The sequence below is a fragment of the Onthophagus taurus genome, chromosome 1 (assembly GCF_036711975.1).
Source record: "Onthophagus taurus isolate NC chromosome 1, IU_Otau_3.0, whole genome shotgun sequence".
Lineage (NCBI taxonomy): Eukaryota > Metazoa > Arthropoda > Insecta > Coleoptera > Scarabaeidae > Onthophagus > Onthophagus taurus.
The window spans coordinates 7,369,449-7,385,198 of NC_091966.1; the positions used below are offsets into that span (position 1 = coordinate 7,369,449).

Sequence of the window (15,750 nt, forward strand, 5' to 3'; positions counted from 1 at the left end):
AGTCTGATGTTACATTATCGTACTCTGTATTTATTTTTTTTATCTTAGTTATTGTTTGCTGTCAATAAAGTGGTTTTTATTATTATTATGCAGTCATCAAGTTAGTTCGCCAAATAAAAAATGGGAATATACTAGATGAGCTGAGTTGAAGTCTAAACAGTCAGACATCAAATTTCCGTATAAAATCGTAACAAAAAGAATTCCCGCAGAAAATAACTAAACATTTATGAAAAGTTATCGTATACCAAAGCCAATTTTTGGGTAGGTTCCAAAATGTGAATTAAAATATGACATCCCGGTTTCGGGCAAAGCATTTTTAAATGACAGCAATGCATCGGGAAGACTAACTTCTAATTGTCAGGAACGCATTTGTCATAATTACGCGACATAGTAGCTTAAGTATTGTTTATAAAAGTACTCGAAGTTGGTGTATGGGTCGTCTGCGCTATAGCATAATGGAATGAATAATTCTGGATGACAAGAGAACCATATAACTCCGAAGAATGTGCGGGTTGCTTTAACATGTATCCGAAGTTTTGGGAGGAGGAAGAAGTTTGGGAGTTTGGGGTGTTGACGAAGGGAACAAAATCTGACTCTATGTTTATATGTAGCAAAACAGCGGTTTGTGCGCAAGTGTATTTTCCAATGTCTGAACCGTCGACGAAGAGACTAGAATTATAAGCTTATCCGCTTTACTAAATAGTAGACATAAAAAATGGTAGAACCTTCTAGAAGCAGTCAAAGGTTATGTAACCGCCAAGGTTGCCACAAGTTAGTAGAAGGCGTCAGTTGACTAGAAAAGAGTGATGATTGATTGATTCCGTTAAGTCACCATTGCGCTATACAATATCGACAGTTTGGATATTTGTAGGTAATATAATGCCAAGTATTTCACCAACAAAACAAACACTAAGTCCCGAAAAGTGAATGTTATGCCTTAAAGATGGCGGAAGTGCAGTAGCCTGATTTACATCAATGTCCGGAAAAAATTGGTCAAAATCAGGATGAACCACCTGTTTGCTATGGCGTAATTTATGGCCAGATATTGGAGGATTTATGGGAATTAATGTTGGCCAAGGAGCTTCGTGTTGGTAAACAAAGTAATCCATTGAGTTGAGATCCAGCGAATTAGGCGGCCAAATCTTTTTGCCCCAAAAGCCGGGAAACAGTTCATTGCAAATGGCGATTGTCGAATAGACCAAATTTGGCGGCTCCCAGTCTTGCTGAAGAATGAATCCGTCTTGACCGAAGTGTTCCGCCACCCACGGCTCCAGAACGTCTCGTAAAACTCGACAGAAATTTTTGCAGCTACTTTCTTGAGTAGTTGAACTTGCTTCTGATGCTTGAGGAGCGAGTCGATCGTCTCAGTAGGCAAAATTTTCTCATCAGTGAAGAGAACTTTTGATAAACATGCAGCAGCGATCTCTTCAGGTTAATTGTATCATTCAGGAAGTGGAGACGATCGATTTTGTAGCTTTGTTTTGACGATGTTTCAAGTGTTACCGATACTGACGCCAAGCTCCTTTTCCATTTTCCTGATCGAATGTTCTGGGTTGCGTTGAACGCGACAACGGACCTTGGTGTTGGTAAACGAAGTAATTCATTGGGTTGAGATCCGGCGAATGAGGCGGCCAAATCTTTTAGCCCCAAAAGCCTGGAAATAGCTCTTTGCAAATTTTGATTGTCGAATTGGCCACATGTGGCGGCTCCCAGTCTTGCTAAAGAATGAATCCCTCTTGACCGAAGTGTTCCGCCACCCACGGCTCGTCTCGTAAAACTCGCTGATTGATAGCTGACGGCATTGATCTTGACGTTCTGATCAATTAAAACCAACGGCGTTTTTTTGGTGGCGCAGATATAAACCCAAACCATCACAGAAATTTTTGCAGCTACTTTCTGAAGTAGTTGAAGTTGCTCAAGCTGAAGCTCTTTTGACGATGTTTCAAGTGTTACCGATACTGACGCCAAGCTCCTTTGCCATTTTCCTGATCGAACGTTCTGGGTAACGTTGAGCGCAACATCGGACCTTCTGCACATACTTTAGAGTCGTGGCGATGATTGGACGACCTCTCTGAGGACGCTCCACAGTTCCTCCAGTCTCCTTCTAACGTTTGACGGCATCGTAGACAGTTTGTTTCTTGAAACTAGTCATTCGTACGATGTCGACCGTCTTTCATTCCCGATTTGTGTAGCTTAACAATAGTAATGCAAAATTTAGAAAAAATTAAAACAATATTTAGGGACAAAATTATATGAGGAGTTCAATGAAATCATCAGAATAAATAAAAAATTACAATGCCAATTAACGTCTAAAAAAAGTACGGGAACTGTTTGAATTTTTTTTATAGGGTAGACCTCCATAGAGAACTCCAATACCTTAAGCTTAGTGGAATATAAAGCTTGACTTACTATTGCTTAGTACTCTTAAGTTTGTGCTATATTTCACTAAAACATAGCGCATTTTTTTAAGTTTCTAGCTTGTATAGGAAATTTCCTCTCAAAATTTTTCCCAAAAACATATCTAGTTATTTGTTCTGAATATTTATATTTACCTCGCTATACGTCATGTATAGCTTGATGTCGCCAAGCTTCTTGTGTAAAAACTGGATTCCATTTTAAATTTTGGCAATGTGAGTTCTCAATAAATCAGCTTCTTTATTAATTAAATTAACCATTTTCTCAAATTGCTTCCAGAATTACGCTCATTAACAATATTTAGTTTGCTTGTATCAACTTACATTTCTTGGTGATGTTTAGCAGTTTAAATGATATTCTTGAGTATTTTTCATGAAACTATAGTGCAAGTTATCTTCAAGATTGTCTCAAAAAAACTCTTTAAAGTATCAGTATTAAAATAATCCACTGTAATTGCCATCAACCTTGTTATAAGTGGTTCAACAGCTTGATGAAAAATAAATAAAATAATATAAAATTAAAAAATGTACTTTTTCTTGAAATAAAAAAAATTAAATAACAATACGTCTTAATTCTAAATAAATATCATTCGCATTATTCCTTCTTGTTACATTTATTATTTTTTCATTATCATTCTTCAAATCACTTTTCCACTGTTTCAAAGATTTCAACACATCTTCTGTTAATGTTTTAATCGATAAACACATCTCCTTACAAAAATACCTCCTCAACAAATAAAGATCTCTACAATTTCCCTGCATACTCAATATATGATTAACTAAATCCAATTTGATTTCAACATTCTGAGTACTTCCAACTGAAATCTTAACAGTAATCACATCGTTTGATCTGTTAAATGATCCTTGATCTCTAAGATCTAAATTATGATAACAATTTCTTAAAATAGTCTCCAAAAATAAATCTGCTTCTCCTGCGCAATAAAGTTGACTTTGGCAAATTGTTTCTGCGATAAAAGAAGCGGAAATGTCGTAAAGTTTATAAATACTAAAAATTTTTGTATTTGTTGTGTTAAGACTTAAATTATTCACATCAAAATGGTAAGAAATATCGATAGGGATTTGAGCGATTTGTAAATAAGGCCACACGGTTCCTTCAGGCCAAGCTATCCAAACTTTTAAAGTCGCTTCTTCATTAGAATCATCAAACGGAATCAACATACAAACAGGACTTGTAATTTTCCTTTTAACATTAATGCTTTTACCAATTTGTTTCTTGGAACTTTTCACACAAGCGCTAATCAACCAATTCTGATGAATAATACGTTTTTGGAAAGAATTTGCGATATATATTTCCACGAAATAGAATTTTTTGGCTTTGTGGCGAATTGCCATTTCTAGTTCATAAAGAGATATTTTTTCCGAGAGAAGATTATGAACAGTAAAAATCGAATTGAATACTTTTACCCTGCATTTAAATACGTTATCTTTAACTAATTCTTTCTTGGTACTTAACGATATTGCGGAAATTCTACTATTTAATCGTTCGTTTTCTATGGATAATGATTCATATTTTTTATTTTCATTTTCAATTTGATTTAAAATATTTTCGCAACCATTTAAATCGTATTGGATTAGTTCTTCCATATCTAATAATAAAATAATAATAATAAGAGTTATTTTACATAAAATTAATAAAAATATCACAAATTTTTTTACCTTTGAAGGTTATGTTTATTAAGTTATGCAACCAATTATACAAACATAACCTCTTTTTATTTGCTGTCACGTTGTTTTGACAGGTTGATAACACATCCTTAATAAAACTTTTTTTTGAGACTATCAGAAGAAGTATTATCAGGTAAATTAATTCTAAATCAATTCTCTAATGTTTAAGCTTTATAATCCAATAATTATTTGCAGTCATGGCTAAAAGCTTAAGAAGTAAATGGAGGAGGAAATGTCGCGCTGTAAAAAGAGAGCGTTATGGACAAAAAGAATTGGATAGACTAAAAAAGACTCTTGGTATTGATGAGAAGAATACGGACGTGACTATGACTGATATTGCTGAAATAGCAACAGTTACGGATGCTAAAACTATAAAAGAAAAGAAAAATGTTGAAGAAAAAGAAGATGAAATGGTTATGGACACTGCTGGAAAAAGGGTATTTAATTCTAAAACAATGAAGGATCAATTTGGTAATTATCCTGTGTGGATGAATCAAAGAAAAGTACAGAAACATAGGAAGGGTGAGAAAAAGAGAAATAAAAGAATTGGAAAAAATAAAAAACGAAGCAACTAATTTAATAATAAATGTAATTGATTTTTTAAATAATAAAATGTGTTATCTGATGACTAATATTATTTTTTTATCATTTTCACCATTTATCATATTAACCATTTTTTGATTCAAGGAACCAACCTGAGGTCGAATACCATATCAACCCATATTCCAACAACATACAGGGTGTACAAAAAGTATGGAATAATGGTTCTACAGCCTAAACTTCAACTTAAATTAAAAAAAGTTACTTGAAACTATTTTCCGCATATCTTGGCATAGAAATAAAATAAAAATGATGATGGCAGTCTGAGTTACGACATGGTGAGTGTGTTTTTTAAATGGAACACCTGTATATTTTAATTTTTTTGATTCCTTTTGACAAGGTGTTGCAAAATGCCATAAGGTTTTAATGCTTTAAACTGCATAGTTTTCGAGATATTGAAACTTTTATTTAAAAAGATTTGGCGTAGCGATAGACTTAGGCAGTCTATTATGGCGTCATTATGGAATAGACAACCTAAGCGTTGACGTCACAGGAATGGGCGGAGCTTATACCGACTCCAAACATCTTGGTTGCTAACGAAAAATCCCCATATGCAATTTTTCAATAGACTGCCTAAGTCTGACGTCACAGAGATGGGCGCAGCCAAAAAATGTCATTTGAAATGTCATCACTTAGTTTATTTTATTTTAACAGTAATGAAACATTGCATATGGTGATTTACCGTTAGCAACGAAAATGTTTGGTGTCGGTGTAAGCTCCGCCCATCCCTGTGACGTCAAGGCTTAGGTTGTCTATTCCATAATGACGCCATAATTTGGTTGTCGCTACGTCAAATCTTTTTAAATAAAAGTTTCAATATCTCGAAAACTATGCAGTTTAAAGCATTAAAACCTTATGGCATTTTGCAACACCTTGTCAAAAGGAATCCAAAAACCTTAAAATATACAGGATGTTCCATTTAAAAAACACACTCACCATGTCGTAACTCAGACTGCCGTCATCATTTTTATTTTATTTCTACGCCAAGATATGCGGAAAATAGTTTCAAGTAACTTTTTTTATTAGGTTGAAATTGAAGTTAATATCCATTATACCAGTTTGTTTAACGTGATAGAAAAAAAATTTTTTTTTTCGAATTTTGTTGTACTTTTACTGGTTATTTATATTTTTGTTGTCTAACTAGTTTCGGCAAAAGCCATCATCAGAGACAAAAGTCATTGTATCTTACAGGAAATTAACATCGAAAATATAAAGCGGTGAACAAATTAAAATTATTACTATCACAAAATTTACTTAAAATACATGTAAAAATTCTTTTACAAAACTTTAAAGATTTAACTCCGCATGGACATCTTTTGTGGTAGATGTTACAAGATGGTCAGACCATCTTGTCCACCAAGAATTTTTACATGTATTTTAGCCGAAATTAGTTAGACAACAAAAATATAAATAAACCAGTAAAAGTACAACAAAATTCGAAAAAAAATTTTTCTATCACGTTAACTTTTTTTAATTTAAGTTGAAGTTTAGGCTGGAACCAGTAAAAACTTTAGGAACCATTATTCCATACTTTTTGTATAATCCCATATGTGAGCAAAGCATTGCTTCGCCTAGGCCGCGACTGGCTTCGGCTGAATCAGGAGAAACAATTGAGCCAAAGAACTAAGCCGAAGTCAATTGAACAAATTCAATTCATCAATTATTATTTTTGCTGGCATCCGACTCAATTCGACGTAGAAGAGTCATGCTAACATTTTGGTATAAAATGGAACTTTTGCAACAACACGACGCACAGTTATCGAAAACATTCAAAACCCTATCGAAAATCAATTAAAAAAAAAATTTTTTTAGTGTTTTTTTAAATGTTACATATATTTTAACTATTAATAGACTCTTCGTGAAGTTTATGACGTCTTGGGTGTTTTATAACAGCTACTGCGCGAAATATACTGCTATTACAATTTCTTTATTTTGTACAAAAAAATTTGCTAGAAAACGAGACAACTTTAGAAAACAAAAAAAGATCTTTACAATCCACCTTAACTTCTGACCATTACAAGTACATTATCTGTGTATGCCAATACTTGAAATGATTTTGTATTATTATTATTGCCTCTGTTTTCAAGGCGCCAATATTTAGATATTTAGTTACAGTTACAGTTTTGCAAATATTAACAGTCCAAAGGTGTCATAAAAATGAGAAAAAGTTGTTGACCACTCCATATTTTAATAACCGCTTTGATAACTTGTTTATCTACGACTGCTTGGATAAGTCATCATTACCACACTCATTTGAGGTGATTTGAGTTACGTAATGAAGTTCATTACCGCACTGGTTTCATTACGTAACGCATTTTTAGCCCAATTAGAACAGACTTAATTTATTGAAATGAGCAAGAATACAAAAGGAAAAGTGCTACCTATTTAAAGAGAAACAATACTATTTATTATAAACATTAATTGTTATGTGTTTACATTTCGAAACACTTATTTCAGATGAGGTCGCTAAATTTTTAGTTGTTATTTCTACAGGTCGATTGCTGTTGTCCTTACTTCTTGAACGTTGTTCACCTAATATCTTGTTTTTTATTTTCCAATTAATTTATTTTCCAACTTTAAATTAATTACTCTTTTGTAAAAGACAGAATTGTACGAACCTTTGGGTAAAATACATTCATATGTAGTTGGAAAAAAACTCTTTCATTTTAAAACCTAACAAACTTCAACGATACCACAGAAGTATCTATATATCCCTCTGCAACAGCGTTGGATTTCCATCCGCCATATCGTTTAACACTTAACAGATCTGCTCCTGTATCCGCCAACAAAGATATTGATGATAGTCAGGATTTTCTAATTTTATAAATAATGCAATTTTTTTAGCATACTATCGAAGGTATTTATGGTAACAATGCAAACTTCCTTTCTGTATTCAACGAAGAATCGTACGTAGTTGGCGTGTTGAGGGCGTAAGTGTTTATATTTTGGAATTATTTCGACCATACTTATTCCTTCAAAACCTCCAGACATTATATAAAATTCACGCGAAACATTGGTTTTTTTCGTCGGAACATCGGAATGTTAATATAAAATATTTGGCCATGATCCTTAACATCTCCTAAAACCAAATTGACCAACTCTTGGTTGCGATACGTTCCAGCAATTCCTATAATCAACACAACCTGAAAAACAATTTTACAAATTTATTTAGTTGATGAAGCCAATATTGAAATAGCAACTTTATCCAGTAAAAAACTTACATCATCCGCTTCTTTTAGAAATTTTTCTATGTTGGTTTTTGACAATACCTTAGACTTTTTCGGTTTATACATCTTACCTTGTCTTTTTAAAAGAACGACTAATTGAGTATACTCAACATTCTTTTTCATAGACATTACTGCTCGTAAAATCGAATAAAAAGTCCAAAGACTTGGCGATTTATACTTTTTCGACATGTTTTCGAAAACTTTCTTACTTGTTTCGTTTTCTACACACTTCTGATTACACCATGCATTTTTTTCGCAACTTTTCTGGTAGTAATGATGAAACTGCATTCGTTGCGGCTTCCTCCACGTCAGAAGGTGTAATTATATTTCTAGCCCACTTGTAATATAAATAACTATTATTAGTGTCATGTACAAGCCATTTAGTAATTTTTTTTTTAAATTTCTTAAGATACTGAATTAATTCCTACCTAATTTAGTAAGAAAATTTTCCACAATATCACATAATAACTTGTATAACACAACGATAACATTTCGATTTATTGATTTTATCAAATTCTGAATAACTTTCTCTATATTTAACCTTTTAATTACTTAAATTTGTCGGAAGTACTTTGAAATTTAAAAATAACTAAATAAACATACTTTCATTATTAAATTTTCTTATTAATTATTACTTAATGAATAATAAGGTATTCATAAAGAAAAATCCAACTGAAACTTTTTCAGTTTCACTATTAAATTTAAATAATTACTCAATCAATTCGGTAATCTCGGTTATTTTGGTAATTTGACGAGCCAAATATTTGTTTTCGAGCATTTCATCTTGTGTTGTCCCCGCTAAGTGGGAGAAAAGGTATATGAAGAGAACTTATGGTGCCAGATAAGACTTGTTTGTAGAAAGTTGAGGGCAAAATTTCAATCAGTCTAAGTGAGTGAATTTTTTATTTGTGAAAATTTCATTTTCAGTTAACAGAGGAGTTAATTCGATTTGGATTTCTATAATCATCAATTAAGTGAAAGTAAGTTATGTTATGATTCATATTTTAATTTTTTTATTAATAACCATTACAAAAATTTATTTTATTAACATATTCTTATTTAATTAAATAAAACTGATTATAAATTAATTTTAAATTGAAAATATTAATTTTAAAAAATTAATTCTTTTTTGTCTATAAATTAAGTAACATGTTGTTTAAGATTGCAATAAAAATTGAGAAGAGATTACATAAGTTATTTTACAACTTTCACTGTTGGTCGGAAGAACTGTATCTCCCAGTGTCTACTGGAAAGTGCCCACACAAATCCACACATATAAAGCTTTCTCTTTCTGCACTTTGAAACCCGTCTTTTTCAGCAAGTCACCGGGTTACGTAAATGTTATAAAAATGTTACCCAATTTCCCGAAAATTTATGCCCCCGTTATAAATCTCACTTTTTCCAACAAACTCTCACTCATCAACACATTTTCATTTATTTTTTTTTTATTAACATAAAATCTCCTTTTTTTTGTAGAAAATGTTTTTAGCAATATTTTTTTTCGCCATAATCCTCGGTTTGCTTATCTACTTGGATAGTAAAAAACCAAATAATTTTCCACCCGGTCCAAAATGGCTACCAATTTTTGGAAGTGCTTTAACCGTATTTAGATTAAGAAAACGAAACAAATATCTTTATTTAGGAACCGCCGAGTTGTCAAATAAATACGGTCCTGTTGTGGGATTAAAAGTTGGTATTGAAAAAATAGTTGTAGCCTACGGTTTGCATGCGATAAGAGAAATGATGTTATCAAACGATATGGTTGGTCGGCCAACAGGTCCATTTTACGAATTAAGAACGTTCGGACTTCGTAGAGGAGTTTTATTAACGGACGAAGAACTTTGGTACGAACAAAGAAAATTTGTTGTGCGTCATTTAAGAGAATTTGGTTTTGGTAGAAGAAGTATGTCTGCGATGATCGAAGACGAAGCAAAAACGATGATTTTACATTTTAAAAAACAAATGGAAAAAGGACAAAATTCGGCTGTTATTGAAATGGATAAAATGTGTGGTGTTCATATTTTAAATACTTTATGGATGATGCTCGCTGGTACTCGATATAGTCCCGAAGATTTCGAATTAAACGAAGTACAAAGAATATTAACAGATTTATTTAAAAATATCGATATGGTTGGAGCTTTATTTAGTCAATTTCCTTTACTTAGATTCATAGCACCAGATTTTTCTGGTTACAATTTATACATGAAATCGCATCGACCTTTATGGAAATTTGTCATCGATGAAGTTGAAAAACATAAAAAAACTTTCGTGGATGGTTGCGCAAGAGATCTTATCGACGTTTATTTACAAATGTTAAATTCAGAAAATCGACCAGACACTTATACGGAACAACAATTATTAGCGTTGTGTATTGATTTATTCATGGCTGGATCTGAAACGACCACAAAATCTTTTGGCTTTGGATTTATGTATTTACTATTAAATCCGGATGTTCAAAGGAAAGCTCAAGCTGAAATTGATGCAGTTGTCGGTCGACATCGCTTACCAACAATGCAAGATAGACCAAAGTAAATTAATTTAAAATTAATTATTTAATTATTAAAAAAACATTTTTTAGCATGCCTTATTTAGAAGGTGTCGTTTTGGAATCAATAAGAATGTTTATGGGACGTGGATTTGGAGTTCCGCATAGAGCTTTAAAAGATACATATCTTCAAGGATATTTCGTACCAAAAGTAATAACATTAAAAATAAAATTAGACACAGTTTTTATTTATTTTTTTTTGTTTTAGGATACAATGGTTGTTCCAAATTTTCATGGAATACTTAACGGTGATGAATTTGGTTGGAATGACCCGCAAGCATTTCGTCCGGATAGATATATAATAGACGGAAAAATGATGAATCTTCCAGAAAATTACATCCCATTTGGTTTGGGGAAAAGAAGATGTATGGGAGAAACTTTAGCAAAAGGAAACTTATTCATTTTTATGGCAGCATTACTGCAACATTTTGATTTTGCAATACCTCATGGTTCTGAACCAACTATTGTAGAGACTGATTTCTTAGATGGGGTTACACCTGGACCGAAGCCTTATAAAGCTTTGATTACTCTTAGAAGTTAAGTTTAAGTTATTTTAGTGAATTTAATGATTTTAATGTAGTGTTTGTACAGAATGGTTTAAAACTAAGTGTGTCAAATAAAAACTCATTTTTGTTTACCAAATTTTAGTTATTTACTGCAATTTATTGTATTCTTTCTCAAATGATAACTAATTTCAAATCTTAAAGAGCGTTCTAAGAACGTGGTTTTGGATGATTATAATTCACGAAAAATTTTGCTCACATTGAATGGATTTTTTTAATGGTGACATTTCTGGTAGCGAATTCATTCGTGGTAATTCCTTTTTTCATCAGGATTTTTCAGTGGATTTGCTATAGGGTTGGGTTCACTTGGGAGTAGGCTTACTACATAATTAAGTTACTAAGGATTGACTTGTTAGGGTTGTTTTATATTTTGGTTAGCTTGCATTTCTCTATGTATAACTTGTTGGTTAAGTTACTTTTAAATAAAACAGCCAAATATTGTAATCAGTCCAAAATTCACAGCCCAAAAAGTTACAAAAAAGAAGTTGTTTCATTTGATCGAAAAAACAAACCAAATACACTAAACTCTAATACACGAGTGAGTGTATTACTAAGCTTTATTATCATGACAGAAATGTTACAAAACTATCATTAAGTGATTCCAGAACTTACAACAGTAACTGTTAATCAATCAGACACAGTTTTGCTAAATTTGATTGACCATCAACTATTGCTGCGAACTGTGGAATCACAAATTTAATATTTTAATCCTTATAATACCAGACTTTTTGTTATACACGATTTTATATTACGCATGGGGTCTCCAGTAATGCCATGGTGTTGTAATGGTTAAAAGAACTCAAGATCCGAAAATCCAAATGTTGTTTGTGCATTGGTTACTGAAGTATGGGTATATTGATGAAAGTTCATATACGACCACTAAATCAAAAACAAAGCGATTAAAGAAGCAAATCGAAAGGAGTTGACATAGTAGGAATGCTGTTATATACAGGAAGATCATTATTGAAACACCATGAGGTGAAGCCGAGGGCAGAGCGCTAAAGACAGAAAAGTAGGCATGTAAATAAGATACCGAAGAAAGAAGAAAAATAATTTTACTAGTAAAATACTGATAACGTCCAGACCGTTATTTTATGCAGATGTGGTAGGAAGCACATGAAAGACAGAACCTGTTGAGGAGATGTACAATTTCCGTAATTGCTGATTTTAAACGACATCTGGATGAATCTGGAACAATGGAGGATGTGAATTTCTTATATATGTCTACTATACAAAAAGACATTGACAAGAAGAAAGATGGAAGAGAGCTAAGTCGCGTGTTAGAAAAACTAAAGGATTGAGGCAACGCTTTAGGAAGTGAATAGATATGACTGTTTAAAATCACTATAGATCTCAAATGAACACTCCAATTCATAGCTTGTATATCTTGTGTGGTACCTATTCTAAACAGAATATATCACTTTATAGATGATAGAAGACAGCTTTTGTTCTTGTATTTTAAACAGTTTCTATGCCAAGTTTCTTCTTTGGGTTTCTGTTACCTACTGCGTTCTGTTAAGGAAATTGGAAAGACAATAGTCATGAAATAGCCAGTGGCTATGTAATAACCAAGGTACAAAACGTAAATAAGACGAAGAAATGATAGAAAATTTAGAAATAAGTAGTTTGTCATCTGAAATTTCAACAGAAACGCCGGTTGATGTTGAATGTCTGTAAGATCAAGGAAGTTTTGATGTTAAAATTGGTTCTGTTATGGTATTATGACAATATAAAGAATCCATAAACAAAAGTTATTTTAATTTAGGATAACATACAAAATTTTGTCATATAGTAGCCCTCGTAAAAATACAAGAAAGTTCTAATAGAGCATTCCTGATTTTGCAATTATCTTACGCATGAAATAAAAGGATTATTAATTAACATATTATTCTCAAATCACTATTTAAAAACCTTTAAATTATAAACTATATTGAAATTAACATATAACTTTAACTTTGAACACTAACAATCTATCTCTTTCTCATTTTGATGTATGTTACAATCATAAACATGGCTCGTTGAGTATTGATTATAAGGCATTGAGGTCTTATATATAATCTTATAATATATAAATATAATCTTATACATAATATTATTATAATTATATATAAGACCTCAATGTTATAAGGTTATCCAACTCGAACGAATTGACGTTAACGGGGTGAGGTAGGAAACGTGACGTCATTGGAGGAAAAGTATAATATAATATACAGGGCCCATTATGTATGGAGTATAATATATATATTGGTAAGTATCAACTTTATAAAAAACATTTTATACAAAAGTTGTTTAATATTTTCTTTGCCATAATAAGACAGCATTCAATTATTTTTATTTCAGAAAACAAGTGAGCAACGAATAATACTTGAAGTTTTTTAAATGGCAATGTACGATAGGCTCATTTGATAGAGATTCTTTTTCTCTTTACGATGACGTAACATTTTAGTACCCTTATATCAGAACATTTTATAAAAAAATGTGAAAATTGTTTGTTAAGAACATTTAACTAATAACATTAATCTAGATATCTGAGGTCGTCAAGTACCTCGATTTCCGAACACTAGATATAGAACTAGAAACATTCTAGTTCTAGGTGTAATGTTAGTTCTATATCAGTAAAAATAGACAACAATTTAACGCTTAGTAACAATTAAAACTAGACCTAACACTTTACCTAAAGTAAAGCTAAATCCGAAACTTTCTAGTTCTAGGTCTAGTGTTAGTTGTAGTTTTAGTGCAATAAAAATATACAGCATAGTGATATCTAGCAACATCATGTCTTGACTCATTTTAATGTTTTTTTTAATAAAGAATACATCATAAAAGAATATCATAAGTTGTCCATTTGTCTATTATATGATAACTACCTTCAGATTTAAAATGTCAACCTCAATTTTGACATATTTGTAATTTTCATTAAAAATCCTTTAAAATAAGTACAAACACGACATATTTATCTTCAATATTAATGAAGTTATGGTCAACTTCCGGTTAGAAATGTTAACGTCAATTTTGACATATTTGTAATTGTCGTGAAAAATCCTTTAAAATGAGCCCAAACATGATACGATTAATTCCAATATTAGTCGAGATATAAGCAACTTCCGGTTTGAAATGTCAATGTCATTTTGACAAATTCTTAGTTTTTATAAAATGTCTTAAAATTTATCAAAAAACAAAAATACAATAAAAAAAATTAAAAATTAAGGTTGGTATTAATATTTAATAATTAAATTGCTATCTTCATTGTAGCTATCTTCGGATTTAACGTTTTTTATTCATACTTTTTTGTTTTTTGAGATAAGTCCGTCATGTTTGGACTCATTTTAAAGGTTTTTTAATGAAGATGACAAATATGTCAAAATTGACGATGACGTTTCAAACCGGAAGTGATTGTATTTCCATTAATATTAAAGTTAAATATGTCGTGTTTGGACTTATTTTAAAGGATTTTTTATGAAGTTGACAAATATGTCAAAATTAAAAGTTGAAAGTTCGAACTTTTTGGTTTTTTGAGATAAATGCGTCAAGTTTGGACTCACTTTAAAGGTTATTTTATGAAGATTACGAATATAATAATAAAATGAAAGTTGATATTGACAACTGAAAGTTTTTTTCACGACTAACTAAAACTGTTTCTAGTTCGCGTTCTAGTTATCTTATGCTAACTAGCGCTACTTACCACTGCCAGTAGTGGTAGGCAGCGCTAGGTAGTACTAATACTAGACCGAGACCTAGAAACATTCGGATTTAGTCCCACGTCTCTCAAGACGGCTAAACCCGAATGATTCTAGTTCTAGGTCTTGTGTTAGTTCTAGTGATAGTGTAAAACTAGAACTAACACTAGACCTAGAACTAGAAATATTCAGGTTTAGCTGTGCGTCTTCAGACTTTTCTAAGTTCTTGTCTAAAGCCGTGTGTCCACTACCAAGTTTTCTTGCGGAAGTTGCTTCCAGAAGTGACTTTCGCAAGAAAACTTGGTAGTGGACACACGGCTTTAGACACCCGGCTAAACCTAAAACTTTCTAGTTCCAGGTCTAGTGTTAGTTTTAATTCTTATTTAATCCTAAATTCTTGTACATTTTAATTGATGTCGTAACCTAATTTTTATTAATTTTAAAACATTTCGAATTCTTTACGATTATCTCGCATTCATAACAAATTCGTTAATTGTAATTAATTTAAATCGATTCTAATTAAGAGAAATAAATTAAAAATATCTTTTTTTGATTTAATCCATTTACCTTGTTTATAATCCTAGGGGATTATAAACCAATTTTAAATTAAATACAGCCTTTTAAACCAATTAAATAAAACTTTTTCCTTAAAAAAACTTAAATTCAATTTCAATTTTAACAAGCACCTGTAATATTTGGATCTTAATCACCATGGTAACAGACTCAAGTTGGATAACCTAAAAAGAATAAAATTTTAACCGTTAATATTTCCCTTTATATTTTAATATTTTTTTTAATTTTATATCTTTTTTTTTAATTTTTATATTTTTGTATATTGCTTTTTAAGTGAAATACACTGTATAAATAAAAACATAGAAATATCAATTCTTCCAATGACGTCACAGCAAGGCTTTTGCGGGGGATACGTTCATAACAACAGCGTTCATATGGAGTTGGATAACCTTATACAGAATGTTTACTCAACGGACCTTGGAAGATAAGGTTAATGAAAATATTTGACTGTAAATTCGCACTAAA

General features: G+C 31.5%; 3 protein-coding genes across 4 annotated transcripts; 2 read left to right on the forward strand and 1 right to left on the reverse strand.

Annotated features, from left to right (window-relative positions):
- Positions 1 to 2,927: 2,927 nt before the first annotated feature.
- Positions 2,928 to 4,162, reverse strand: LOC111414846 (uncharacterized). The gene is made up of 2 exons (XM_023046297.2): positions 4,092 to 4,162; positions 2,928 to 4,021 (listed from the first exon to the last, which is right to left on the reverse strand). The coding sequence occupies exon 2, from the start codon at positions 4,017 to 4,019 to the stop codon at positions 2,967 to 2,969; it is 1,053 nt and encodes a 350-aa protein (XP_022902065.2). The 5' UTR covers positions 4,020 to 4,021; positions 4,092 to 4,162; the 3' UTR covers positions 2,928 to 2,966.
- On the forward strand, positions 4,144 to 4,732 carry LOC111414897 (protein LLP homolog). The gene is made up of 2 exons (XM_023046366.2): positions 4,144 to 4,233; positions 4,296 to 4,732. Exon 2 carries the CDS (start codon positions 4,298 to 4,300, stop codon positions 4,673 to 4,675), a length of 378 nt encoding a protein of 125 aa, XP_022902134.2. The 5' UTR covers positions 4,144 to 4,233; positions 4,296 to 4,297; the 3' UTR covers positions 4,676 to 4,732.
- Positions 4,733 to 8,796: 4,064 nt separating this feature from the next.
- LOC111414908 (Probable cytochrome P450 303a1) lies at positions 8,797 to 11,108 on the forward strand. 2 transcript variants are annotated; one of them, XM_071196023.1, is made up of 4 exons: positions 8,797 to 8,907; positions 9,404 to 10,455; positions 10,506 to 10,623; positions 10,681 to 11,108. In XM_071196023.1, the coding sequence occupies exons 2-4, from the start codon at positions 9,407 to 9,409 to the stop codon at positions 11,011 to 11,013; spliced, it is 1,500 nt and encodes a 499-aa protein (XP_071052124.1). In that variant the 5' UTR covers positions 8,797 to 8,907; positions 9,404 to 9,406; the 3' UTR covers positions 11,014 to 11,108. The 2 variants fall into 2 exon arrangements, with proteins under 2 accessions (XP_071052124.1, XP_022902146.1); XM_023046378.2 differs by lacking the exon at positions 8,797 to 8,907 and having other exon boundaries at positions 9,333 to 10,455.
- Positions 11,109 to 15,750: the final 4,642 nt, after the last annotated feature.